Genomic DNA, 25,171 nt, shown 5'->3' with positions numbered 1-25,171 from the left:
GCATAAATTAATTTGTCAAGATTAGATGCTTCGGAATAAAATTATGAAATTTTGACACAACCTTCTTGACAGATTCACGAATCGGCTCCAATTGGAATCACTCAAAAAAAATTCCACCGTTTGATTACTTTATGCTCCAAACAAGTTCGCATGTCCTACATTAAAAACACATAGTAAAGCATCAAAATCTCACCAAAATATACCAAGAATAGGGAATAATATATAGTGTAAAATCGACTCATCATATATCTTACATTCATGGTTCCATATTCACTTTACCAATAACTATTGAATTTTGTCTCTCGATTGGATGCATTTTTATAGTTTCCAGGATCTACAGTTGCAATGCGTTTGATGGATAAAGCACAGAGGACCCGGCTACTCTTATAGAGCTTCTTTAGCATCGTAAGTTAAAATTGCATATCATTTTTTTGCTTCACGGAATTCGTTATGTTTAATAGCATACCAATTATGTGATACCAATTGTTATCTTAGCAGTTTCTAACAATTGGTAAAGTATGGATAAATGTGTAGAAGTTTGAATTATACATATGAAAGTTTCATCTATTACACTCCTTCACTAATTTTTGTTACACAATCAATCATTCATAGGTAATGCTATTCATAGAGTGGTTCAAAGAAATCCAAGAGCTCATTCACCCAATTTATGCGCTTCATGTAAAAATTCTTTCAAAAAACTCAAACATCTTTCAGTGTAGATAACATTAATATTCTGTAACAATATATTATAGCTTTGGAACATATTTTTTCATACAATTTCTAATCTCACAGCAACGCGCGGGCCATATTTTTTGTTAGTACTGTATGATATTAGCCAAATATGGCAATTCTTTAAAATTAATAAATAATAAACACAACTTTAGCTATAACTTCAATTTCCTTCAACAACCTAACAACCCCAAATCAATTCTTTGTTATGATTTAGGAACTACTAAACTTGTAATCATAAATATTTTTCATGCATAGTTATAATTGCATGTCTAATTGTTTGCCAGCAAAGACTATAAGCTTCATGTCAACCTTCTGAACACGTTTTGTGACGGTAGATTGAAGGACTAACAAGCACTTCAATGATGATCTACCGAGCTTCTATCATCGTAGTGCTGAAAGTATTCTCTGAACATGGAAGCGTCCTTGTTGGTGATTCATGGATGCTTCGTTCAGTGTAAAAACCAGGCTGCTTTGGAGGCGGCAAGACATCACCACTGCTTAACATCAGAACCACAGATGACATGCTTGGTCTATCCTCAGGTACTCTTTGCACACATAATAGCCCCACGTGAAGACACCTTACCGCTTCAGACATGTTGCACGAATCACAAAACGTTTTATCGATCAGTTCTAGTGGTTTATCTTGAATCCATAGTATCCATGCCTTCAAACAAATTGAAACATGTATGATATGTTAGTGGGGGGGGGGGGGGGGGGGGCGCTTTGCTGCAGACCTTCGATACGGTTAAATGCATGTCATTAGAAGACCGTGCTTCGAAGAGCACCGTCTAAGGGCTGGTTTGGTATTGTTGTGCTTTGAAAAAAAGCTGATTCTGCTGTGCTGTGAAAATAAGCAGCTGTGGAATAAAGCAGCAGAGTGTTTGGTAAACTTTTTTGTAAAAGTTCTTTTGGAAAAAAAAAAAAAAAAAAAAAAAAACAGAATTATAGTGTTTGGTAAACTTTTATGTAAAACAGATGTGAAAAAAAACCAGTTTTTCAAAGCTGGGTTTTGCAGCTTCTTGTTTTTGGCTTTTTTTCCACCCAAAACTGTGAAAAAAAGATGAAGCTGAATGTTTACCAAACACAAAAACAACTCCCAGCTTTTTTTTATACCAGTTTTTTTCAGAATCACCTCAGTACCAAACCAGGCCTAATTCACTCTTCTTTTTAAAGTAAAATACCATCACCTCGTTTGTTATACTTACATGTCCAAGAAGGTTGTGGTCATGATCTGGATGACGAAATCCCCTGTTCTTCTTCCTACTCAACATCTCGAGCAATATGACTCCAAAGCTAAACACATCAGATTTCATCGAGAAGATTCCATCTGCTACATATTCTGGAGACATATAACCACTGCCAGATAAATATGCAGTGACCAATCAGAAAGAATTTCAAAAACAAAACAATGAAAATTATAAACCACAAAACAAATCTAAGCATTCTTACTAGGTTCCAACCACTCTGTTTGTGTTGGCTTGACTTTGATCACCACCAAATGTTTTAGCCAGGCCAAAGTCTGAAATCTTCGGGTTCATATTATCATCTAGCAGAATATTGCTAGGTTTCAGATCTCGATGTATAATCCTTAATCTAGAGTCTTGGTGAAGATAAAGAAGCCCTCGGGCAACTCCACCGATAATGTGGAAGCACTTAGGCCAATCGAGCAATTTTTGTCCCTCCTGATCTGAAAAAAAAAACTTTAAGCCTGTTATTTCAATGGCACATTGAATCCTAGGTAAATAAGGTTGAAAATGAAGGATCATACCAAAAATCTAAAAGTCCAAGCTTTTGCTGGGCATGAATTCATATATTAGAATTTTTTCGTCCTTTTGAATGCAACAACCGAGAAGCTTAACAAGATTGCGATGCTGAAGCCTGGCTATGAGTATAACTTCAGTTCTGAACTCTCTCATTCCTTGTCCGGAATTCTTTGAAAGCCTCTTTACTGCAATTTCTTTTCCTCCTAGTAGTGTACCCTATGGACCATCATTTCGAAAAGACATAAATTTTGTACAGCAATTTAGCTAATTTTGATTGCATGAATTTATGTTACCTTGTACACAGGTCCAAAGCCACCTTCTCCCAGCTTGTTGCAGCTTGAAAAGTTTTCAGTGGCTTTAGCTATGGTGGTCAAGTCAAACAGTGGTAACTCCATCTCTTCCCCGTCTTCTCCGAGGTACTCATCTCTGCAATCCTTTCTTCTGTATCCTGAAATAGTAGGAGATCTCTTCAGCATGGATAAAAAGATGCGAACAGTTAGCTACACTATCGAAATTAAATACCACCTTATCTGATGCATTTTTAATGAGTCTGAAAATGGTTACCTTCATTTTTGAGTTTCTTCTTCTGTATGTACAATATTACTCCAACTGTTAGCAGTCCCATGAGAAAAACTGCAGAGCTGATTCCAGGTAGCTGTCTCTTGTTGAAATTGCTCTTTTTCTTAACATGATCTGAAATATCCGTATAAAACAAACTTTTCATGTGATTTCGTAGTGTTGCAGTAACCGTGGTTCTAACACTAACTTATATAAACCCTACTTTGCATAATTGCAGATAAAGGTCTAAGACGTACCTAGTTCCGAAGCTGCCACCCGTATATAGAGGTCTTGACCACCGCCGAGAGTGAATTCTCTTATGTCGGTGAGGTTATCAAACCAAAGCACGCAGCCACTTCCTCCATCCCTGATGTCTAGATTTGCACACGCAGTACATGAGCAGTTTCCCAAACATAATCCCTTGCATTCCTTAAGACTCATGCTTTTATCAAACCACGAGGTTGATGTGTCTGGCAGTTTAATCCCACTGTACGGTATGAAGTCATCTCCATCGCTGCAGGCCAACGGAGTCCTTCGAACACATCCATCAGACCAATATCCCGAATTCCAATCTTTCGAAGATTTTGGTACAAATCCCTTCAAGCATGCACATTTTGGAGAGTTACCATTGCTACTGCAACTAGAAAATGGACCACACAAGGCATAACTTTCACACCGATCAGCTAGGAATGTAGAGGCAAGTTCCCAACTCCGTGTTTGATACACCCATGGGAACCGCTCTCCGACCCCTAATGGGTTCAATACAAATCTCGAGAACACTGACATGTTTCGGAGGCTGTACTCAAAATAGACCTCTTCCTTGTTCAACACAAATTCAGTCCCAGATATTGGATTTGGTTCTCTGACACCATATCCTAGTCCTGTCAAATAAAGGCCATTCCATGACCCTGCTCTAGCCTGTATCTTAGCTCCTTTCATAAGAAGAAGTTGTGGTAAGCCACGATAATCCATTCGTATTGAAAACTCTCCTGGAGCAGGATCTTCTGTGCTCTTCCAAGACGAGAGATACCTATCTAAACCAGTAACCAAGTCCCAACCAATCTTCATTTTCGGTAGAAATGTGTGACAAGGATAATCAAAACTCTGCCACAAGAAGTTATCCGGGTTAGTTTCGTTTCCGTCTAGCACCACAAGATTTCCAGAATCCAAGAGTTGCGACATTGGATTCCCCGCGATTCTTGAAGAATTCGATGACCACACAATGCTGTTTGAGCTATTGAGAAGGAGGACCAGAACTCCTTGCTCGGTGAGCTTCAAAAGTCCCGAAGAATCACCAAGTGGTGTTTCTCTGTTGGCTACCCACACAACTGCATCAGTAGAATCAGTGTACCATATTCCCACGTACCGGCTTTTCGATTTACCTGGGCTGAAGAATCCCAGTTCATAGCTTCCACCTACAGAAACCAGAGTTTCGCCATCTCTTATACATTGACTCGGAGTGATTGTGCTCAGTGCAGTTGCAGCTGAGATTCTTAGAAGGGAGAATAAGAAGAGCAAGCACGTAAAAAAGCTTCTCAAGGCTTGCATCGTTATTCTGAGATTGCATACTTTATCCAAAGAAATTTATACAAAAATTATGCAGAGAAGATGGACCATTGGCCCAATGAAAAATCAAAGTAAATTAAAAGACTTCGAAAAAAAAATTAAAATACTTAGGTTTCTTAGTTGACCCGATAACTTTGGTTTGGAAAGAAAGATGGACCGTTGACAATTCAGGGACAGCTGATATAATAAGATCACATCTTCAATGGTGGATTGCCAAAGAAATTCATATGACAATTGCCTCTCTCCCAGCTGTCATGAAACAATAATTCACTTATTATACATCTGCGGAAATCATAAAATGGACATGCTAATAAATTCTCATGATTGTTGTTACAATGTATTTGTACACACGTCAAATTTTTTCATGTCAAAATGAAATGACATCCATGGTGAATTGTTGAATTTCAAACCATAGGGTTATGCAAACGATCATTTGATAGCATCTTGTTTTCAGTCTATTTGGGGAGGTTACGTGTTCAAATCTTTAAAAATGAATGCTAGCAATCTTCTTATTTGAGTTTTTATTCTACATTACTGACTCTCTTTTTTATCATGCAACGTTGCACCATGATTCAAAGAGTAAATTTTTTAAGTCACTTTTTAATTCTCATGCCAACATTATATAACATTGTGCCAAAAATATGAGATGTTAGAGAGTCAATAGAGAGTTCCAATTTTGAGAGTCTCCTTCACATTTATCATATGCAAGAACTCAACAAACTCTAAGATCGTTTAGTCATTTAACAATTATCCAATAAATAAACAAACTATAATATTTATTAAATACTAAAATTTTAACAACGTAATAGAAAATTCAAACTATTTTTTATTTGGCAATTACAAAGTCTTACAAAAAGGAAAAAGAATAAACAAAACAAAATAAAATGCAATCTAGTGGAATGTTGTTCCATGCTTAAAAAAAATGGAGTTTTAACGAAAAACCCACAGTACTATTCATTTTAACGAAAAACCATATTTTTACACTAAAAAGTCAATTCTGGTACTATTCACTTTACCCTTTATTTTGTCCTTATCATTAAAACTAAAATTTTCAAACATTTTTCATTAGTTTTTTTTAAAATAAAGCTAATTAACGCACGGAGCGTGTCGTTTCCCCTAGTTACAGTCATTGTCGTTTATTACCTGTCTTGGCGCGAAGAAACGGCACTTCTCAACTGCTTTTCAAAAGCACTTGAAAAATGAAGCTTCTCCCCGCACATTACAAGATGCAAAAGCCATTAAAACAATAATATTACATGCTTTCAAAGCTACCCACCCACGTCCCGCCTCACCTGAGCCTTAGGTTCTTGAAAATCTACCGTAATTCCGGCGATTAACAACGTGCACGCCGCCTGTTCAATCAAATTCCCAAACCTGCGTGCGTGGACCGTGCACATATCAGGCTACACGCGACATGGGTTCCTCAACGAATCCATAAATCTTTATGCTTGGCTCAGAGCTCGGCGAATTGTGCCTGATAATCTTCTGCTTCTGTCAGTTGCTAAGGCGTGTGCTGCTCTTGGTGATGTTAGAAATGCTAAGGAGCTTCACGATGATGCATTTCAATTTGGGTTTCATTCGGATGTCTCTTTGGGCAATGCAATGGTCGATATGTTTGGAAAATGTAAATACGTTGATGGGGCAAGACGGGTTTTCGATGCCATGGGGGTGAAAGATGTGGTGTCTTGGACCACTTTGTGTTCCTGTCATGTTAACTGCGGGGTGCCTAGACAAGGTTTGGACACGTTTCGCGAGATGGGGTTGAATGTAGTAAAAGTTTCTTCAAACACTTGAAAGCTGGATCTCATCCCTGAAAGTCACGAGAGCACTTCTGAACTTCTAACTCTCAAATTCCTACCTTTATTTATATGGTCATTTCTGCAGTTCTGACATGCAACTCACACTTCAGTGAAAAATTTATTTGTTGTTTTACACATTGATAAATGCATGTGAGGACAGCAGAACTATTTGCATACCTTATGTGGCCTATTAAAGACTAGAGTTCCTTTGTACTCAACCCATCCATCTCCATCCTTTGCTTGGTGATATTGACAGCAATCCTAATTGCACAACGGATCCGATACATCAGATGCATACAGCAATGATGAGAAAAAAAAGGAGAAAAGTAACATATTTGACACTGAAATTAGTTAAAAAGAACAGTAAAAAATAGAGAATAATGTCAGACCTCACACCATCTAGCCTTGGCCTTGCTTCTGTTTGTGCATACCCATATATACGTCTCGACTCTTCAGAAAAATAATCTCGCCCATCCTGCTTATCCACAATTAAATAGGGGTTAAACAAAAAAGCAGTAAATTGACTCAGAAAAATAACCCTGTGAAATACAGATTTATCATCGGGAAATAAGAAGCGGAAGTACAATGCAGACTGCTATTAAAAAAAGATAGCTTCTTCTACATTGCATAATAATTGATATAAATTGGAAATTATGCACCATACAAAATTTAATTAATATATCTGGAATACCGGTATTTCTTGTTGCATTTTTGTCCAAGACCTTTATGCGCGCATATAGTGAAGTTTATTGTAACTAATCTAATAAGCGGCCTATCCTGTTTCGGGTCAGAATTAAATAGGTTGGGTGGTTGTTACTAATTAGGCATGGATTTTTTCTTCTTGTTTATTTGCGTACTTGTATGTTATGTGCCTCTTATGAGGGAGAAACTTTTCGGTGTGCTGGGAACTTGGTCCAGTGCATCAAGTGTCATGATACAAAACTATATAAAAATTGAGCTTAATGCTAATGGCATGTTGAATCAAAGTAAAATGTTGAATCCTGGTTACGAATTGTTCATGGCTTACTAATCATAGAGGAATTAAAACCCAAAATTTGTTGTAAAAATTGTGGAAATGTATGCTCATATGTTTTAGTTAATAGTGAGGAAGACTTGAGAATAGTTGTGTTGTTGTTGATATATATGTGAGGTTTTTCAAAAGACAATCACTTCATTTTGTAAACCTTCACGGATGCGGCTCTATATAAAGAGCATTCCGTGTGTAATCACAATACACATAAAAGAAAAAAGGTGAAAGTAATAATATCAGTATCCCTCCCTTCCTCTCTTTACCTGCAATTCTTTTGTGTTGTAGTTACGAAACTAAATAGTGTGATATTTTGCACCAGCTTCACTCCTGTCTCTATCAAAGGTTATCTCTCTAACTTTTACCTATTGATTTTGGAGGAATTTTACTTTTGAAGTGAGGTGGTATTTTGATTTATGGAGAAGCTTGCCATCGGGAATTCATTATTTTACTAGCACTCTTTAAAACAGAAAATTAGATTCCTCCACATCTCTTTCACAGGTTTTAGACTTCACTCGTTTTAAAGATTTGACCAAAGTGTTTTGCCCACTAGACATGGCAGTATTTTTTAATTTATATAAATTACATGTTATTTTTGTCTTTTTCTGAAATAAAAATAGTATAAATCTAAAATTATCTTTTCAGTTGCCGGGTAATTGTATGTATCCTTGCGTGGTGGTTTTTTTTATTAATTATTCGCAATAATTGAATTCAAATAATCACCAAAATATATATGTTTAAACAAGTCAGTCAAAACTAAAATTCTTTTATTTTTAATAATGATGGATGTTACAAACCGTCTATAATTTATTATATTTTATTTTTGAAGCATATGAAATGATCAAATTGCCCCTAGAGGGTGTGTGTCGACTTTTATTGACTTAGTAGTTAGGATACATGTGACATATTAATTAGTATATTCTTATAGTACTCGTCATTATGAACGACTAAGCACATGCATAGCGAAAATTGAAACCAGAAAAATTTTACAAAACATGTATAAATTATTTTATTCAAAGTAGAGGGAAAATATAATATTACTAGATATAAAATATTAATGATAGAATACAATAATAATAAAATAAGAAAGAGTGGAAGGGTGGAGAACCACCGGGGGTGGGGGTGCGGGTGGGGGGTTGGGGGTGGGGGGGGGTGGCGGGGTGGGGGGGTAAGGGGAGGAATGGAGAAGGGGGAAGGCGGTGGAGAAGGAAAAAAAAAGAAAGAAGGGGGATCTCTGGGATCTCAGCGTCTCTTTCTCTTCAAACTCAGGAGGTAGGCAATTCTTCCATTCCCCTTTACTTTTCTCTTAAATTAATTGATAAATTTTATTATTTCGTTTAGATTTTTAGCATGACGATAATTTGTTTGCATAATTCACTTGATACTGATAATTTCAACTATCTGGGTTGGTGATCATTCTATTTTTCCTTTCGTTGTTTTCTTTCTTGGATGCGAGTATCTGGAAATTAATTGTTTGATTTTGCAGTTGTTCGTTCCATTTATGCTCAGTAAGTTGGAGAGTCTTTTACCATTTACATGAAGGAGATATATATCATATTTGATCATCCTGTGTAAGCCCAATACTTGATCGATTTCTCTGACAAAATAATGTAATGTCAAGAAAAATATGGTGAAGTGCATTCAGTTTTTGCATGCTTCATTAATAATTAATATGCATGATACCTCCATGACTAGCAAAAATTTATTAGAGTTAGAATTTAATGATATTGCAGCTTGGCGGCATGACTTTTGATAACTCGAAGAAAACCACCAAAAGAAAAGGAAAAGATTAGTAACCTGACAAAAAATCATAATCAAGGAAAAGATTAGTAGTTTGATTAAAAGTAGTGTGTTTAGCACTTTGAAAATGTCTTTTGCACTCCAACCTAGCGTATAAAATAAAAATATGTGCGGCAGTGAATGTGGGTTTCGGACATCGAATTTGGAAATTCAAGTCCCGTTTTGAGTAATTTTAGTAGAAATCGATTAGGTTGCTAATTAAAGGTAATGGAATTTTGGCTGTGTTTGAATAGATTTGGTTGGTGGATATTGGTAATTGTGGTTTCTTCTTGGAAAGACAAAATTAAATTAAAAAGTGAATTACGAATGGTTTGATCCCGTCTTTGGGTACGTAGGTAGTTTAACACAAAAGTTAGATGCAGCCATGAAATAAAAGAAAAAGTTATTGCGTTGTTGAACCTTTCATTTGTGTTTTCGGTCATGTCTCAGAGGCAAGGCATGATAGATGTACAAGTACCAGTCACGTCACGATCCTAGATGTATCTTGGGATCGGGGCGTGACAATGGACGTCTTTATATTTTTTTTATCAAACTATTTTTTTTCATTTTTAATCTATATCTTGGTCTGGTAATATGTATGATTTAGTAAATAACTTTTTTTTCTAAAGATTTCGTAAATAACATGGATTGTTGCATTTCTGTTGGGTTGTGGTACATTTGATTTTATACATATTCATTAAAGCAATTTTATATGTATTGTTGATTGGTACATATATATTATGTCAATCATATTTTTATTGTGTATTGATAAAAAAATATCGATTACCAAATGAAGCATACCATTGCCAAATGAAAGCTATCGAAGACAAACTAAATCATATCAACGCTAAATTAAAACATATTGATGCTAAATGAAGAAGTACCAATGCGAAATGAAACAGCCCAAGTGTAACCCGAATTGTGAGTTTAGGCTACCTCGAAGTGCTCCGTTTGGTTCACAAGAAAACGTGGGAAAATATTCACTCTTTGATTGTCCCAAGAGTGAAAAATCCAATGCACAACTAGATTTCTCTTGATTCAACGCACCATAAGAATCCATTGCTAACATTGTTCTAAGGAACAATTTTAAAATTAATAAATAATAAACACAACATTAGCTATAACTTCAATTTTCTTCAACAACCAAACAACCCCAAATCAATTCTTTGTTATGATTTAGGAATCGCTAAACTTGTAATCATAAATATTTTTCTTGCAGAGTTATAATTGTATGTCTCATTGTTTGCCAGCAAAGACTTTAAGCTTCATGTCAACCTTCCGAACACGTTTTGTGATGGTAGATTGAAGGACTAACAAGCACTTCAATGATGATCTACCGAGCTTCTATCATCATAGTGCTGAAAGTAGTCTCTGAACATGGAAGCGTCCTTGTTGGTGATTCATGCTTGCTTCGTTCAGTGTAAAAACCAGGCTGCTTTGGAGGCGGCAAGACATCACAACTGCTTAACATCAGAACCACAGATGACATGCTTGGTCTATCCTCAGGTACACTTTGCACACATAATAGCCCGACGTGAAGACACCTTACCACTTCAGACATGTTGCACGAATCACAAAACGTTTTATCGATCAGTTCTAGTGGTTTATCTTGAATCCATAGTATCCATGCCTTCAAACAAATTGAAACATGTATGATATGTTAGTGGCGGGGCTTTGCTGCAGACCTTCTATACTGTTAAATGCATGTCATTAGAAGACCGTACTTCGAAGAGCACCGTCTAATTCACTCTTCTTTTTAAAGTAAAATACCATCACCTCGTTTGTTATACTTACATGTCCAAGAAGGTTGTGGTCATGATTTGGATGACGAAATCCCCTGTTCTTCTTCCTACTCAACATCTCGAGCAGTATGACTCCAAAGCTAAACACATCAGATTTCATCGAGAAGATTCCATCTACTACATATTCTGGAGACATATAACCACTGCCAAATAAATATGCAGTGATCAGTCAGAAAGAATTTCAAAAACAGAACAATGAAAATTATAAATCACAAAACAAATCTAAGCATGCTTACTAGGTTCCAACCACTATGTTTGTGTTGGCTTGACTTTGATCACCACCAAATGTTTTAGCCAGGCCGAAGTCTGAAATCTTCGGGTTCATATTATCATCTAGCAGAATATTGCTAGGTTTCAGATCTCGATGTATAATCCTTAATCTAGAGTCTTGGTGAAGATAAAGAAGCCCTCGGGCAACTCCACCGATAATGTGGAAGCACTTAGGCCAGACGAGCAATTTTTGTCCCTCTTGATCTGAAAAAAAAACTTTAAGCTTGTTATTTCAATGGCACATTGAATCCTAGGTAAATAAGGTTGAAAATGAAGGATCATACCAAAAATATAAAAGTCCAAGCTTTTGCTGGGCATGAATTCATATATTAGAATTTTTTCGTCCCTTTGAATGCAACAACCGAGAAGCTTAACAAGATTGCGATGCTGAAGTCTGGCTATGAGTATAACTTCAGTTTTGAACTCTGTCATTCCTTGTCCGGAATTCTTTGAAAGCCTCTTTACTGCAATTTCTTTTCCTCCTAGCAGTGTACCCTATGGACCATCATTTCGAAAAGACATAAAATTTGTACAGTAATTTAGCTAATTTTGATTGCATGAATTTATGTTACCTTGTACACAGGTCCAAAGCCACCTTCTCCCAGCTTGTTGCAGCTTGAAAAGTTGTCAGTGGCTTTAGCTATGGTGGTCAAGTCAAACAGTGGTAACTCCATCTCTTCCCCGTCTTCTCTGAGGTACTCGTCTCTGCAATCCTGTCTTCTGTGTCCTGAAATAGTAGGAGATCTCTTCAGCGTGGACAAAAAGATGCGAACAGTTAGCTACACTATCGAAATTAAATACTACCTTGTCTAATGCATTTTTAATGTGTCTGAAAATGGTTACCTTCACATCTGAGTTTCTTCTTCCGTATGTACAATATTATTCCAACTATTAGCAGTCCCATGAGAAAAACTGCAGAGCTGAGGAGAATTGCAAGTAGCTGTCTCTTGTTGAAATTGCTCTTTTTCTTAACATGATCTGAAATATCCGTATAAAACAAACTTTTCATGTGATCTCGTAGTGTTGTAGTAACTGTGGTTCTAACACTAACTTATTTAAACCCTACTTTGCATAATTGCAGATAAAGGTTGAAGACGTACCTAGTTCTGAAGCTGCCATCCGTATATAGAGGTCTTGACCACCGCCAAGAGTGAATTCTCTTATGTCGGTGAGGTTACCAAACCAAAGCACGCAGCCACTTCCTCCATCCCTGATGTCTAGATTTGCACACGCAGTACATGAGCAGTTTCGCCAACATAATCCCCTGCATTCCGCCAGGCTCATGCTTTTATCAAACCATGAGGAAGATGTGTCTGGCAATTTAATCCCACTATACTTTACGAAGCCATCTCCATCGCCGCAGGCCAACGGAGTCCTTCGAACACATCCATCAGACCAATATCCCGAATTCCAATCTTTCAAAGATTTTGGTACAAATCCCTTCAAGCATGCACATATTGCAGAGTTACTGTTGATAGTGCAACTAGAAAATGGACCGCACAAGGCATAACTTTCACACCGATCTGTTAGGAATGTAAAGGCAAGTTCCCAACTGTGTGTTTGGTACAACCATGTGAACCGCTCTATCACCCCTGATGTGTTCAATACATATCTCGAGAACGTTGACATGTTCTTGAGCCTGTACTCATAATAGACCTCATCCTTGTTCATCACAAATTCAGACCCAGATATTAGATTTGGTTCTCTGACACCATATCCGTATCCTGTCAAATATTCAGACCCAGAGATTGGATTTGGTTCTCTGACACCGTATCCGTATCCCGTAAAATAAAGGCCATTCCATGACCCTCCTCTGGCTTGTATCTTAGCTCCTTTCATAACAAAAAATTGTGGTAAGCCACGCTGATCCATTCGTGCCAAAAACTCTCCCGGAGCAGGATCTTCTGTGCTATTCCAAGACGAAAAAGACCTCTCAAAACCGGTAACCAAGTCCCAACCAAGCTTCATTTCCGGTAGGAATGTGTCGCAAGGATAGTCAAAACTCTGCCACAAGAAGTTATCGGGGTTAGTTTCTTTCCCATCTTGTACCACAAGATTTCCAGAATCCAATAGTTGCGATATAGGATTCCCCGCAATTCTTGATGAATTCGATGACCACACAATGCTGTTTGAGCTATTCAGGAGGACTAGAACTCCTTGCTCAGTGAGCTTCAAAAGTCCTGAAGAATCACCAAGTGGTGTTCCTCTGTTGGCTACCCACACAACTGCATCAGTAGAAAAAGTGTACCATATTCCCAAGTACCGACTTTTCGATTTACCAGGGCTAAAGAATCCCAGTTCATAGCTTCCACCTACTGAAACCAGAGTTTCGCCATCTGTTATATATCCACTCGGAGTGATCCTGACAAGTGCAGTTGCAGCTGAGATTCTTAGGAGGGAGAATAAGAAGAACAAGCACATAAAAAAACTTGTCAAGGCTTGCATCGTTGTTCTGAGATTGCATGCTTTATCCAAAGAAATTAATACAAAAAATTATGCAGAGAAGATGGAAATATCAAAGTAAATTGAAAGATCTGGGTTTCGTGATTGACCCAACCCCTTTGGTTAGGAAAGTAAGTAATGGACTATTGACAATTTACACTCAATTGAGTTGACAGCTGATAATAACACTGATCACATCTCCAATGGTGGATAATCAAAGAAATTCATATGACAAATACCTCTCTCTCGTCTAACATGAAACTATTATTCGGTTATTATCAATTAACGGAAATTATATAATGGACCGGCTCATAAAATCTCATGACCTTTAAATCTTTAATCGTCGAATCTAAAAAGGACAAACGTAACCGTATCATTGGGGTAAAGGGAACCAACTTTTTTGTACCAAGTTTAGTCATTAAATATGTTTGTATTTGAGAAAATAAATAATGTATTTGTATACATGTCAAAGTTCTACATGTTAAAAATAAATGACATCCATGGTGAATTGTTGAAATTCAAACCATAGGGTTATGCAAACCATCATTTGATAGCATCTTGTCTTTAGTTTATTTGAAGAGGTTACGAGTTCAAATTTCAAAAGAGAAACGTGTTCAAATTTTAAACAGGAATGTCAACAATCTTCTTATTTGAAATTTTTTTATTCTACATTACTGACTCTCTTTTTCATCGTGCAATGTTACACAATGGTTCATCCTGTAGATTTTTTAAGTCATTCTTCAAAGGTCAAATCTACTAAAAATCAACCAATTTTAAGATCATTTAGTCATTTAACAATTATCAAATAAATAAACAAATTGTGATTCTATTAAACATTAAAATTTTGAGAACGTAAATCGAAAGATCGAACTATCTTTTATTTGACTATTACAAAGTCTTACAAAAAGGAAAAAGAACAAACAAAGCATAAAATGCAATCGGGTGGAATGTCGTTCCATGCCTAAAATAAAGCTAACAAACCTACGGGGCATGTCGTTTCTTGCCTAGAAAGTCATCGTCCGCTTATTAATGTGTATTTTATGCTCATAGATATAAACAAGAAATAATCAAATTTGTTTATGAGTAAGATTGAGATTAGGCGGAAGTGTTATGTCTATACGCTAGTTTTCTAGTACTACAGATCATTAATTTTTTAAGTTCTAAGTTTCCTACATTGCTAGCACAATCTCCTATTTGTTTGACAATGATATAGATTGTTTTTCTTCTTTGGTGGAGAATAGCAAATAAAATGATAACATGTTGACGTATTTAGAATAGGAAAAGTCATGTTTACTTAATTGGACGGAAAAAATCGCGTATTGAACAAGTTGGGGATAGGAAAGTCAAAAATCGGAAAAACTCCATCATGCATGGTAACGTAGAGCCCACATACTTTCATTTCCGAATGTGTTATCAAACACAATGAAAGTAAAGAATAACTCCATTACGCATTCCATGAAAGTAACACTAAACTAAACGGAGTAAAATTTTTATTGACAAGAAATATGTACAAAAAGGGGAACAGTTGGTGGTGGTGGCTTTTCATCCGTAGAACACTTTAAGATTAACATATGTCAGATGTGATTGGAAGTATGGGGTTAAACTAAACGTGCAACAAGAGCAACAAAAACCTGAGCTCTTATGCCGGAAATCGGGCACTAACCCTTTGGGTCGAGATACAAAGCGTGTCAATCTTTGGTCTTAATTTTCAAGACACTAAACCATTCCCCTTCTTTGTTGAGCACCAACCTTCGTTTGGTGACACTAGCAACAAACCTATTAATCAGTATCTTGACAAATCCTCACTACATCCTGAAAAATCATTTGCTCTTTCTTGAGATGGGAACATCTTCCGGCATAGCCCTCTTAAGCTGGGCTCAGCATGACGTTCTTCGCGATTGCCTCTTCACTCTCTGGGGCAACTTGAATGGACTCCAGCTCTTTCGGCGTTTAGAGGACTCACAAAAGAGGCCAGAGGCCAGAGCTTGCTGAAGCCACTCCTCAAATTCTTGTTCATCTTCATCCATCTTTTCAGCATCCAAATCCCATGGGAATCTACTTGAGTTGGATCTTTGAGTTTTCTCCAAACCAACCATGTTAACGTGGAAGCTAGGCCTATGAGTGTTGGGCCTGCACGCCATTCCCTGCATGGAACAAGTTGAAGCGATAAGATATCAATCTCGTTTCTCCCTGGCACAAAGTAGAGATGCACACCAAAAACATAATAATGGATCAAGGGTACTTGTTCTCTTAGTCCAAGGAACAATTAAAAGTTCTTCCAATATAGTGTCTTCTGTGCTACAAGGTTCAGCAGGATGTCTGCCAGGTAACTGGATCCGCTCGCTCACTGTTCTACTCAAATTTGAATACTTTCAAGATCAAGTTTTAAAAAAGAATGATGCTTTTCAGGCAATTTGCCTGATTCATGTAATTTTGCAGTTCCACCGCTGTATAGGGTACAAAACATGCAGACAGTAGAACAAGGACAAGCTTGCAGAACTTAGATATTATATACCATTACCTGACAAATAGCCCATTCAGACACATCAAAGATTTTGCTCTCAGCACAGACAAAGGCCCGCGGTATTTCCACCTAAATGAAAAGAGAAAAAATAAATGAAAAATTAAAAAACAACAAAGACAACAAAAATCACAAGGGATGCTTAAATGTACATGTCTGCAACGAGGGAAATGATTCAGCTTAACAAATCATGCAAATCAGTGTTATGAAGATATTAACATGCATTATAGAAACAGGGAAACCACGTGAAAGTCACAAGAGCCCTTGAAAGATGGATCTCATCCCTGAAAGTCACGAGAGCACCATTTAAGCATTTGAATTCTGAACTTCTAACTCTCAAATTCCTACCTTTATTTATATAGTCATTTCTGCAGTTCTGACATGCAACTCACACTTCAGTGAAAAATTGTTTTGTTGTTTAACACATTGATAAATGCATGTGAGGACAGCAGAACCATTTGCATAGGGTGAGAAAAAGGTGTTCAGGTAAAAACTCTCAAGGTATACACAATTAAGCTTGGAAAAATAACACGAAAAGTACTGTGTAAAATACCTTATGTGGCCTATTAAATACTAGAGTTCCCTTGTACTCAACCCATCCATCTCCATCCTTTGCTTGGTGATATTGACAGCAATCCTAATTGCACAATGGATCCAATACATCAGATGCATACAGCAATGATGTGAAAAAAATGAGAAAAGTAACATATTTGACACTGAAATTAGTTAAAAAGAACAGCAACAAATAGAGAATAATGTCAGACCTGACACCATCTAGCCTTGGCTTTGCTTCTGTTTGTGCATACCCATATATGCGAATTTCCACACTTAGTGCACTGTATACGTCTCGACTCTTCAGAAAAATAATCTGGACCATCCTGCTTATAAACAATTAAATAGGGGTTATATACCAAAAGCAGTAAATTGACTCAGAAAAATGACCCAGTGAAATACAGATTTATCATCGGGCAATAAGATGCGGCAGTACAATTCAGACTGCTACAAAAAAAGATAGCTTCTTCTACATTGCATAATTGATATAAATTGGAAATTATGCACCATAGAAAATTTAATTAATATATTTTCAATTCGCAATTACTAAGACAATATAGAAATATGGGTTAATCTCAATTTACTACCCTTGGTTTTCAACATTTGGTACATCAAAATTTTTTTTTTTTTAAATTCCAGAGTGATACCTGAAGTCATAAATTTGGGAAACTTTCATACATCCGTTAAGGTTGCTGATAAATCAGTCAGTGATGTGGCACCCATATGGACACTGATTGGACGCCACATGTCAATATGGACCCATGTAAATATTTTTTAAAAAAGGGTTAAAATATCTGGGCAGCCCAACCCTCCCTCCATTCCCTCCTGCACCCACCCAACCCTCCCTTCTCTCCTCTGCGCCCACCCAACCCTCTTTGATCCCCCGAACATCCAACCTTCCCCCTCCCTCTTTGACTCCACTCTTCTCTCCCCTGATCCTTCCATACTCAAACCACCTCTCCCTCACCACCATACCCCAGCCCCACCCATTTGACGGCCAGTGGTCAACAAAACCCAGATTTACGGCCGGAGAGTCACACCTACCAGATTTGACGGCGGTGAAGAACAAAACCCAGCAGCCGGAGAAGACGGTGGTGGGGAGCACAAACCCATCAGCCAAACCGATTTTTTAATCTTTTCAAATTTTCTTTCGATTTTTGTGTTTAACATGGCCTCCATTCTGCCATCTGTTATGCAAGATTTGATCTGATTTGGATTTTTTTTTTTTTTTCTGCATTTGTTGTGGATTTGGATCCCAGGTGCCAAATAGGGACAAATAAAGTGAAAGGGGTTGGGTGGATATAAAAGGGGAGTTCAGCGCTGCCCAGATTTTTTTTTTTTAAAAAAAATTATTTATTTTTTTTAATTTTTTAATTTTTAATAGCTACATGCGCCCAAATTGACACATGGTATCCAGTCATTGTCCACATGGGCGCCACATCACCAAATGTATGAAAGTGTCCCAAAATTATGACTTTAGGTACCGCTCTGGGATGAAAAAAAACTTGATGTCCTAAATGTTGAAAACCATGAAACTTCAGGGGTAGTAAACAGAGATTAACCCTAGAAATATTATAACTGCTCTCGTATCTATAGTTATTAATGACCTCCATCAAAATGACAATCAGATAAATCTCAGGAAAGTGCATGACACTAAACAACTAAGGGCTCGTTTGGATGTGCTTTTAAAATAACTAAAAGCGTTTTTCGAGAAAATATTTTTGGGTTCCAAAAGCAATTAAAATTGCTTTCTGTAAGAAGCATTAGTTATGTGCTTCTTCCAAGAAGCACTTTAAGTAATTTTTGGAGATTTACTTGCATCTTTACCAAAGATTAGTTCTAAAAATAATTTTACCAAATGCACTTTCAGTCATTTTAAAAGCACATCCAAACAAGCTCTAAATCTACAATCAAATAACATAGCTCACCTGATGTGAAGTACTATAGGACTTCTGGCACACACTCTTAGTCTTGGATTCTTCCTTCCGCAACTGCTCATCATAGTCTCTTTTCTTTGTGGAATCAGAGAGAACCTAAAAATGCGTCATTGTGACAGGCACATACAGAATCACAAGGAAGACATTATTTAGTTCTTATAAATCTCATTTCAGACATGCAATGATTACTATACAACTCGAATAACAAGTATAATTACCTCATATGCACATTGAACTCTCTTAAACGCTTCACTTGCTAATGCACTTCCCATATTTTTATCAGGATGCACAAGCATGGCCTATACAAGAGATAATCACACACAATATAACTCAATTGCACATCAGATTCTTCAAAATTGTATTCAGACACTAATGCTACCACTTCTTAATCAAATAGTAAAAATAAAGTACTTCCTCTACTTCACATAAACAATTTCACAATTCATACTTAGAATAAGAGGGAAAAAGAGAGCTCCCATTGATGAAACAGAAGAAAGAAAGGAAAGGTAATATCCACCTTCTTCCGGTATTCTTTTTTCAATATTGCTGCATCAATTTTTTTGTGGCGAGGAAATCCTAGTGCTTCATAATGATCAATACTGTCCAAAATCTTTTTCATTTCATCAGCTGAACTTTTTTCCTCTTTGACCACCTTAATAGGGAAAGATTCTATTCGGTCATTTATAATAGTTGAAGTAGCTGGTGTGCTAGATGAGTTACATGAGTGCAGCTTTTCAGGTTCATCAGTAGGAACAGAGTATTCACATTCCCCAGAAAAATCATCCTCCATAATTGTTTCTGATTGCTTTTGCTCATCAAAGTGTGTGCTTTCGCTCACTTTATCACACCATTGGAGCATATAATTTAATGCATCATTAGAGAAAAATGCAAGGTTTATTGAGAGAACTACACCATGCCATCCAACTTGAACTTTGACACAATAAATAGCATAAACAGTTGCCATCAAGACCAGCAACCGTGCATGATTTAGGGAGAACAAATAACCTGCATTTGTAATAGAGTTTTTAGTATTTTCAAAATCAATAGAAAAGCCACTATATATCAGAATGCTGATCCACTTATATGACCTCTAAATGCTTAAGTCTTGGAACTATTACCCAAGATTGTTTAGTACAAAACTGCCCACACATGAGGACACTTATTAAATGAAGGAAATAGCAAAAGCACGAGACACATGTTCTAAAACAAGAACACAAGAGCTTTAAAGTTTTGACTTCTTTGTTCAGGCCTGGTGCCTCCCCTCTGCTATATTACCTTCCCCACTATGACAATCACAAGTATCTATTTCTATATCATTAGCCACCTACTCAGCAACATGAGAACATCAAGGGACAAATCTTATCAGCATTATGAATCTCTCACTATGTTAAAAGAGAGTTAATTCTCAAAATTCTATACAATTCACATATCCTCTATTTCAAATTGAAATATTAATAAGAGTTCGTCGACAGTTTTTCTAATAAAATAAATAATTGAACTTAAAAACTTTTTCTATTATAATCTGTTTTGGTAGGATGATTTCTAAGATAAATTACAATCTTCTAGGTTGATGCGGTCAGAAGGCTAAGGATATCTCCTCAGTTCTTGCGTTATTCCTAGATACATATTGAATGGGAAATCATCCAACAGATTGCAGCATGGCTGCTAAACTCAACTATGGATGCCAGAACTGTTTTTGTTCATGTTTTTCTTTTAGGTACATATTCATTTATGTGTGGTACATATGCACCCTGGCATATTTCATAGAGCACAAATAACGGCAACATGGGTACAGTGAGAACAATGATAGCCACATAGAAGTCAAAAGAATATTGTATTGCATCATGTTATAATTCAGATTTCACAAAAAAATTAGCATACCTCCAACTATAAATAAGATTCCGGTTATCCAAAAGTTAGCGTACATCCATAAAATCAGAATAGCGAAGATCCCTACAATAAAAAGTCCTGGAGTGTAACCCAAGTACTGGATGGCAGCTCCAGCAACTCCCTGAAATATTGGACCCAACTGTAAGTCACAGTTTGTTCTGTAGCAATGTAAATAATTTAAGTAAATATACCTTTTTTTTTGTCAAATAAGTAAATATACCATAATTATGTATGTTTGAGTTACAAAAAAAACCATTACTGTCATCTCATAGCTATCCATTATTCCAAATTATGTCACCCTGCATTAAGTAATTCTAAGAAAAGAACACTATGATGGTTCCACAAACTTAACGAAAAAATTCACTACTGTCATCTCATGGCTATCCATTATTCTAAGTTATGTCACTCTGCATTCAGTAGTTCTAGGAAAAAACACTATGCATGTTCCACAAAGTTACAAACCTAATCCAATGCACAAGTACTATATATTGGTATCTAAAGTATGAAAATTTTCTGGATTATTCGTTAGATTTTTGATAAGGGTAGCGCTATTCACACGCCCATTTTTACTTCTCACACACCCTTGTTAATTTTCATCAATTGATCTTCTTCAATTCATTTGATCTGACGGCCGGCAATTGAGATGGTTGTGTGAGAGGTAAAAATGGGCGTGTGGATAGCACCACCCTTTGATAAATACTTTATTTTGTCTATTTTTTTTTTTTTTTTTTTTCATTTAAGAACCTATTCTGGCAACCTTAAGTATTTTCCGCTAAGTCTTCGATAAGACAGCGTCAAACTTGAAATATTCAGTTCACAATACACCTGGAACCTGAATTCTTAAACCAAGCTTCTGTAATTCTACATACCCTACAACCTTGATATTTACGTGTCCTGGTTGACCTCATGAGCAAACATCCACCAGTGTTGCAGCCTATCCTTTCATCATTTTTTGCACTCCTAAAATCTTCTCCAGAAACACCTAAGCACTAAAGTCGCACATCATAAACTGTCCATGAAAAACATTACTTCTACACTGCACATCATAAACACCTAAGCATTAAAGTATGAAAATTTTCTAGATTATTCGTTAGATTTTTGATAAGGGTAGCGCTATTCACACGCCCATTTTTACTTCTCACACACCCTTGTTAATTTTCATCAATTGATCTTCTTCAATTCATTTGATCTGACGGCCGGCAATTGAGATGGGTGTGTGAGAGGTAAAAATGGGCGTGTGGATAGCACCACCCTTTGATAAATACTTTCTTTTGTGTATTTTTTTTTTTTTTTTTTCCATTTAAGACCCTATTCTGGCAACCTTAAGTATTTTCTGCTAAGTCTTCGATAAGACAGCGTCAAACTTGAAATATTCAGTTCACAATACACCTGGAACCTGAATTCTTAAACCTAGCTTCTGTAATTCTACATACCCTACAACCTTGATATTTACGTGTCCTTGGTTGACCTCATGAGCAAACATCCACCAGTGTTGCAGCCTATCCTTTCATCATTTTTGCACTCCTAAAATCTTCTCCAGAAACACCTAAGCACTAAAGTTGCACATCATAAACTGTCCATGAAAAACATTACTTCTACACTACCCTTATAAGAAAACATCTGTCAGACTTTATAACCAGTTATAACTTTAAAGGATCCATAATTCTTTTATGGGTCTGATATTGCTGCATATCTTTCCCATCTAATAATCAAATTAAACGGCTGTAATAGAAGACTAAGCATTGAATAAAAAACAACAATTAAATGCTCAAGAGTAAAAAAGGAAATACCAAGGAAACATACCATACTAAGAAGTACATAGACCAGGCAAGAAATTGAAGTCAAACTGAGAAAGCAACTCCACATAATAAGGAGCAAAGTTGCAGAACCCAACCCAATAAAGGATTGAAAACCTCTTATGATGCAGTCCCACCAATAAATCAACAACAGGATCAACAACCTCCCTGTCCTGGCGCACCCACTGCACACCAACGGCCAATGCCGCTCTACAAACATCCCGATTTTATCTCCACACCCACCGATCGCAGTTCCGGATCGTGAATAAATGTGTTTCTGTGACTGCAGCCATTTCCAAGCTTGTCTAAACAACCCTATATCCTCCATCACTACAAATTATGAACTTATGGGTTCACCAGAGAGGCAGATTATCGTTGAATACAGACCCTGATATCTATAACCATAGATTCGAAACTGGAAACCGAAATTGGTAACAACTCAAACTCTGAGATCCTAAATCATCAATGAAGTCCATAGAACCCAGAGCAACCCAAATCCTGATCCGCTAAAATATCAAGCTGGAAAGCGGTAAAATCAGCTGAAATTCACGGGTTTGGAGCAAGATCTAGAATCCCCAACCTCCCGAACCAAAACCAACAAGTAAATTCAATCTCGTTCTTCTTTCAGTGAGTGAGTCAGCTCCCGCATTGCTTCACATGCAAGCTTCCAATAAATAAAGCAACCAAAAACCAGACATTCAAAAGCTAAAAAGCACGGATAGAAAATTCGCAAATATTCCGCTTTATTGAAATAATGTCTCACTAGCTTTTCAGACGCGAATATCTGTGTCTATGAAAACCCACAGCAAGTAGTCCCAATTCACATACCAAAAATAGAAGCTTTTGCTGCTGCTGCTGCTGCATCAGTCGCTTCCGGAACAAATTGAAATGGGGGAGATGGAGATTGAGCTGCAGAGCTGGCTATGGCGGAAACCCAGAGAGAGGGAGTTGATTGAACCACCGACAGGGGAGAAAAGGGGGTTGGAGCCTTAAAGGCGGATGCTTTAGGGGATTCGGTGAGAGAGGGGTGGAGGGAGAGGGAGAGAGGGAGAGATAAACCCTATCTTTTTGCAGGCATTGCTCGTGAAAAGGAAATAGTTTGAAGGGCTGTGACACACTTTTTTTACTTTTTCACGTCTTTTTAATTTTTAATCTGAAAAAAATCAACAAATAAAAATTAATAAAAAAATATATAAAAGGTAAAAAGGGTATGAAAAGGTAAAGAGGGGTGAAGGAGGGTGCACAGGAAGAAGGGGAAGACACTCTCCTACTTGAACTTGTCTTGTGTCACTTTTGTCACTTTGTGACCTCTTTTTTTATCATAATTATTATGACCCACTGGAATTTCGAACCCACTTGACGCCACTGTTTTTTATTCCTCAAAGGAAAAAAAATGTTTTGTAGAAGATATCAAATCTTTTGATGGAATGGAACGCAGTAGAAAAAAGTTTTAACTGATATATAGGGATGGTAATGGTTCGATTTAGGGAAGAAAATACTATATTCATCCACATAATCATGAAAATTAACCATATTCACAACCGCAAATTAACCATCGGTGATTATCCATAACCATATACATCGGGTAATGGATTTTCAATCGGTTATCGGTTATATCCATCTTCGTCAAAAATTAAAAAAAAATAAAAAAATTATATTTATCCAATTGACACGTTATAAATTTTAGTAGATACTAATTCCGTCATTAAATAGCAACATCTAATTACAAAAAACTAACAATATATTTAAAGTTGTTCATGATAAACTTGTAATATTTAATAATTGATATATAACATGATTCAATAAATTAATTTGATTGAGTATAACTATAAGTGTATTGAATTGATGAGGTTGTTGGTATGCCACATGCATGATGTTTGGTGCATAATAAAGATAGTATAGGGTTTGATGCATATATAATGAATTAGTATAGGAGGGTTCGGTAAATTGAATAAAATTATATTATATATCAAATATATATATATATATATATATATATATATTCAGAGACGGATACGGATTGGGGGCCCCTATAATCATATCCAATACCCTAACTGAATAACGTTCACGGTTTTTCCCCATATCCATACCATACCTGAATTTTCATGTCCAAATTCAATCCATTCGGGTGGTTATCTACGGTTATCGGGTTTAACGGTTAGAATTGTCAGCCCTACTGATATGCGAAGGTTCAATTTCTTTTCATCACTATGATAAAAAATCACTTGCAACAAATGAATTTTTTGATGTTTATTTTTTTTTAACAAACGATATTATCGACACTAAGGGGTAAGAGAGTGAGCTAAGCTTCATAATGAGCTAGCAATAATGTGGTTTAAATTCATCTTTGGCCAGAGTTGAACCTAAAATCTCTCACTTACAAATGAAGATGAATACCATTAGACCGTAGTACTAAGTGAGGGTGTCGACTTTAACATATGAGATTGAGTAATGTGCTGTTAAATAAATTTTTTAATTATTTTATAGTATGTGTCTCATTGATGTATCAATTATAAATTTTAAACTATAGAAAATTTAGAATGTAAAATGAGAATTTTAGAGTGCCAATAACAATTCCTTTTATTTTAATTAATTATTTTTTAAAATGAATGCTACAAATATTATTTATAATAAATAACATATAAGTTGGAATAAGATAAAATTTGATATTATCACGTCAGCCATCAAATTAACAATTCCATTGAAGATATTCTAATTTTTATTTTGAGTATTTTTA

At 36.4% G+C, this 25,171-nt stretch overlaps 2 protein-coding genes, 1 long non-coding RNA gene and 1 pseudogene across 7 annotated transcripts; 1 reads left to right on the top strand and 3 right to left on the bottom strand.

The window, feature by feature from the left end:
* Positions 1-968: 968 nt before the first annotated feature.
* Positions 969-4,713, bottom strand: LOC137726292 (G-type lectin S-receptor-like serine/threonine-protein kinase At4g27290; annotated as a pseudogene). The gene is made up of 7 exons (XR_015962522.1): positions 3,311-4,713; positions 3,060-3,188; positions 2,789-2,943; positions 2,501-2,711; positions 2,182-2,419; positions 1,938-2,088; positions 969-1,396 (listed from the first exon to the last, which is right to left on the bottom strand). The product of XR_015962522.1 is annotated as a G-type lectin S-receptor-like serine/threonine-protein kinase At4g27290 (transcript).
* Positions 4,714-8,636: 3,923 nt separating this feature from the next.
* On the top strand, positions 8,637-9,133 carry LOC148696715 (uncharacterized). Its single transcript, XR_015962523.1, has 2 exons — positions 8,637-8,717; positions 8,932-9,133. It is a non-coding gene; the product is annotated as an uncharacterized LOC148696715 (long non-coding RNA).
* A 1,094-nt stretch (positions 9,134-10,227) lies between these two features.
* LOC137726291 (G-type lectin S-receptor-like serine/threonine-protein kinase At4g27290) lies at positions 10,228-13,946 on the bottom strand. 2 transcript variants are annotated; one of them, XM_068465199.2, is made up of 7 exons: positions 12,397-13,946; positions 12,140-12,274; positions 11,869-12,023; positions 11,581-11,791; positions 11,263-11,500; positions 11,019-11,169; positions 10,228-10,854 (listed from the first exon to the last, which is right to left on the bottom strand). In XM_068465199.2, exons 1-7 carry the CDS (start codon positions 13,739-13,741, stop codon positions 10,558-10,560), a joined length of 2,532 nt encoding a protein of 843 aa, XP_068321300.2. In that variant the 5' UTR covers positions 13,742-13,946; the 3' UTR covers positions 10,228-10,557. The 2 variants fall into 2 exon arrangements, with proteins under 2 accessions (XP_068321300.2, XP_068321301.2); XM_068465200.2 differs by having other exon boundaries at positions 10,228-10,775; positions 12,397-13,833.
* Positions 13,947-15,206: 1,260 nt separating this feature from the next.
* LOC137726531 (Chaperone DnaJ-domain superfamily protein) lies at positions 15,207-23,608 on the bottom strand. Of its 3 annotated transcripts, none has more exons than XM_068465464.2 (10): positions 23,263-23,496; positions 22,442-23,098; positions 20,630-20,759; positions 19,266-19,753; positions 18,967-19,047; positions 18,740-18,844; positions 17,024-17,137; positions 16,813-16,896; positions 16,260-16,331; positions 15,207-15,882 (listed from the first exon to the last, which is right to left on the bottom strand). In XM_068465464.2, the coding sequence occupies exons 2-10, from the start codon at positions 22,760-22,762 to the stop codon at positions 15,616-15,618; spliced, it is 1,662 nt and encodes a 553-aa protein (XP_068321565.2). In that variant the 5' UTR covers positions 22,763-23,098; positions 23,263-23,496; the 3' UTR covers positions 15,207-15,615. The 3 variants fall into 3 exon arrangements, with proteins under 3 accessions (XP_068321565.2, XP_088550317.1, XP_068321564.2); XM_088694191.1 differs by lacking the exon at positions 23,263-23,496 and adding an exon at positions 21,508-21,627 and having other exon boundaries at positions 22,442-22,982; XM_068465463.2 differs by having other exon boundaries at positions 22,442-23,608.
* Between the last annotated feature and the right edge of the window lie 1,563 nt (positions 23,609-25,171).

The sequence above is a fragment of the Pyrus communis genome, chromosome 5, assembly GCF_041283825.1.
Source record: "Pyrus communis isolate YQ-2024b chromosome 5, ASM4128382v1, whole genome shotgun sequence".
Taxonomy (NCBI): domain Eukaryota; kingdom Viridiplantae; phylum Streptophyta; class Magnoliopsida; order Rosales; family Rosaceae; genus Pyrus; species Pyrus communis.
The sequence above is the reverse complement of the archived record's forward strand: the minus strand, read 5'-3'. Positions and strand labels throughout refer to the sequence as shown.